Source organism: Rhinopithecus bieti, unplaced genomic scaffold (genome assembly GCF_001698545.2).
Source record: "Rhinopithecus bieti isolate Rb0 unplaced genomic scaffold, ASM169854v2 scaffold_56174, whole genome shotgun sequence".
NCBI classification, from domain to species: Eukaryota; Metazoa; Chordata; class Mammalia; order Primates; family Cercopithecidae; genus Rhinopithecus; species Rhinopithecus bieti.
This window is the reverse complement of record NW_016824749.1, coordinates 5,017,258-5,020,680: the sequence shown is the minus strand read 5'-3', so window position 1 is coordinate 5,020,680 and position 3,423 is coordinate 5,017,258. Positions and strand designations below refer to the sequence as shown.

The 3,423-nt window shown below is 57.0% G+C and overlaps 1 protein-coding gene across 3 annotated transcripts in view; it reads left to right on the top strand.

Moving 5' to 3' along the window:
• The window catches only part of CST7 (cystatin F), a 9,139-nt gene extending 6,181 nt beyond the window's left edge, over nucleotides 1-2,958 (top strand). For 2 of the 3 annotated variants that reach the window (XM_017862554.1, XM_017862555.1), the window contains exons 2-4: nucleotides 325-497; nucleotides 1,990-2,106; nucleotides 2,665-2,958. In XM_017862554.1, coding sequence (XP_017718043.1) covers nucleotides 325-497; nucleotides 1,990-2,106; nucleotides 2,665-2,742 — 368 coding nt within the window. In that variant the 3' untranslated portion in view covers nucleotides 2,743-2,958. Of the gene's footprint in view, nucleotides 1-324; nucleotides 498-1,989; nucleotides 2,107-2,205; nucleotides 2,280-2,664 lie in introns of all 3 variants that reach the window. The other variant, XR_001883461.1, reaches the window with a different exon arrangement.
• Nucleotides 2,959-3,423: the final 465 nt, after the last annotated feature.

Below are 3,423 nucleotides of genomic sequence, written 5' to 3'. Positions count from 1 at the left end.
GGGGGCAGGTAAGAGAGGGCAAGTGAGGGGGCAGGTGAGGGAGCAGGTAAGAGAGAACATGTGAGGGGGGACAGGTGGGTGGACAGGTGAGGGGGGCAGGTGAGGGGGCAGGTGAGGAGGGACAGTTGAAGGGGGGCAGGTGACAGGGCAGGTGGGAGAGCAGGTGAAGGGTGGGGCTGGTGAGGGGGGAGCAGGTGAGGGGTGGGTGAGGCCAAGAGGCACACGCCAGCGGAGAACTGAGAACCACAGAGGCATGAGGCATGACACCTGGACTGAAGGCCCCACTAACATCAGTGTTCTTATCTGGTTTTTCGTCTCTTTCAGATACTTGTTCCCAGGACCTTATCGCAGGTGTGAATCCAGGATTTCCTAAAACAATAAAGACCAACGACCCAGGAGTCCTCCAAGCAGCCAGATGCAGTGTTGAGAAGTTCAACAACTGCACGAACGACATGTTCTTGTTCAAGGAGTCCCGCATCACAAGGGCCCTAGTTCAGGTAACGGTCTGGGTTCTGGTCACATGTCACGAACACCCCTAGGCAGCCGAGTTGCTACAATGCGACACCTAAGAGAGCAGGGCGGATGTAATGTGAAGTCGCTCCTGAGTACAGAGCTCTGGGCAGAAAGCAGATGCATACGGGGTTGGAGTGGACAGCAGCAGCCAAGGCCAGCAACCCCCAGGGCGCGGCACAAAGTTTACACAAAGCACGTGGCTCCCGGGCAGTTACCAGGCCCCTGGCCCAGAGCCCACTAGGCATGGGGTAAGAAGGCACCAGGGCCCTAATGGGGCTCCTGGAGGCGGGTGCCAAGGCTGACGGGGGAGAAAGCCACTGTCTGAGGAGCTGTCCCTGCTGGGACCAGGGTCCCCATCTGGCCTCACCCCTCATGTGCCCTGCAGCCCAGAGGTGTCCTTGCCACTTTCCCCCTGGAGTGCTCACTCACATCCCAGAGTCCCAGAGCTCTGCCCAAGCCACTGCCCTTTCCCTGACTCATTTTTACTGTGCCTGCTCAGCACCCTCCCTCCTAGAGGACCCTCTGGGATACAGCCAGGCCTTGCTCGTCTGTGTCCTGAGAACACCTACTTGCTAATGTGGGACACAGGCTGTGGATGACACCCACCACCGCGTGCTGGCACCTGGAGGGGAAGGGACAGAAGCAGCCCTGTCCAAGGCAGTCTTCATAGTGTTCATGGTTATGCTGGGTCACAGGTCGGGGTGATTTTTATAACCTAATTATTTTTGACAATTGCAAACTTGTGAAGGGCAGCATGCTTTCCTATGAGAAGCATGCTACAGAAGGCAGTATGGTGTGTAGCCAGGGTCGTCACTCCACAGCCTGGCCTGGGTGACGCAGGCCCTCCCTCCTTCTCCGGGAGGCCAGCGGGATGCCCTGGGCCTGAGTCCTCGGGGTTCTCTGGGAGGGGGCTTGGAGGTTGTCCCTCTCCAGCTTGGCGACATTGGGGACAACGTAATTTCCCTAGAGCCGAGACTAAAACCTGAGGAATTTTTCTTCAACTTCTCTGAGACCACAAATGAGAAAGAACCAGGTGGCTGCCATATCCAAGTGGAGAAGGGCTGTCCAGAAACTCAAAACTCCCAACCCCAGGAATGGGGAGGGGAAGCCCACAGACCCCAGGCCTGACACAGAGGCCACAAGAAACAGCCATCATGGGGCTGGAGTGAGGGCTGCAGGGCGGGCTCAGCAGGGCATGCAGGACACCTAGTGTGACGTCCCTCCTGAGTGCAGAGCTCTGGGCAGAAAGGAGACACCTGTCTCAGGAAGGGGCACAAACCCCAGCACAGGGTAGGGAGGGGAGTGGGAGGGGTCTGCAGGCTCTGCCGTAAGCCCGAAGCATTGCCCCAAGACGCCGGCCCACTTCCCTTCTCCTGAGTGGGCACCTGCACCACTGTCTTGAGGCCCCGCTTGCTAGTGGAGGAGCCTGCCCTTCCTCCCCTGTGCCCAGTAACTCAGTCCCTTTGCTCCCTACAGATAGTGAAAGGCCTGAAATACATGCTTGAGGTGGAAATTGGCAGAACTACCTGCAAGAAAAACCAGCACCCGCGTCTGGACGACTGTGACTTCCAAACCAACCACACATTGAAGCAGGTAAAGCAGCAGGCCCTTCTCTCAGATGCGCCCTCTCTTCCCCAGCCCACTCCCTCCCAGGGCTGTGAAAAACACCCTGTCACCATTTCTCTAACACAGCACTCCAAACCTCACCCCTGAGGAAGCCAGGCCTTCCAGACTCCCGCATGACCAAGGATCCGGGAGAACAGGAGGTAGAGCCTGTGCCAGGAGCTCCTCAGATGACATCCTCCCGTCCCAGAGGCGGAGACACAGCTCGGGAAGAGCGTCCTGGGGTGCGGGTGGAAAGGGTCAGAGTAAGAAAAGCTTTCAAACAATCCAGAAATTATGATATATATGATAGATATCATATATAGCATATCTCTGCAGAGAGAGCAAGAGAAAGGAAACATGGCAACATTCAGCAATTATAGAGGTGAAAAGCCTATCTTCTTAAATCATTCAAGTTTTCTGTAGGTTTGAAATTTTCAAAATGAAAATGGGGCAGGAGAAGAGCTCCTCTGTGAGGAGCACCCCTCCACGGGCAGCGGGCTCCCCGCAGGCAAAGTCTGAGCTCTCAGGTGTGCCCTCCTGTTTCAGACTCTGAGCTGCTACTCTGAAGTCTGGGTCGTGCCCTGGCTCCAGCACGTCGAGGTGCCTGTTCTCCGTTGTCACTGACCCCCGCCTCTTCAGCAAGACCACAGCCGTGACAAACACCAGCATGCGTGCTCCCCGTCCCCTCCCACCCATCTCATGACCCGGCCTCACAGACCCTCTCAGGCCTCTGACGAGTGAGCAGATGAAGTGCCGCTGGGTCACTGCAGGGCAGCTGGAATGGGAGCATGGTAGCGCCTCCTAACAGATTAAATAGATCACATTTGCTTCTAAAATTCACTCCTGTTTCTGAGGCTGCACACCTAGATTCCGGGTCTGGGTGTAGGGGACTGAGTCAATGGAGGGAGTTGTGAAAGTAAGGGAGGAGCCCCCGTGGCTACAGGCCCCCAGGAGAGCAGGGTACAGCTCTGGGTCTGAATCAGCAGCAGAGCTGTGGGCAGGGACCCCGTTGGCCACTGGGCACCTTGGCCTGTTGTGATGAACACAGCTGGGAATCAAGATGAACAGCGAGCAGCAGCCATGCTGGCCCTTTAAGGGGAGCGTCGGGAGGTGAGGCAAGCCTTACCAGAGATCCCCTTTACCAAGGGTTCTGACAAGTTGAAATTACTTCCTCTGGCGGCCTGACCAGCCTGAGCTGCTAGCTATAACCCTCCAAAGGCCAAACCCCCAGAAGAGGTGAGCTGTCCACACCAGGAGCAGCAGGGCCATCGCTGTGCCTCCCTAAGGTTCAGGCCTCGCAGGGAC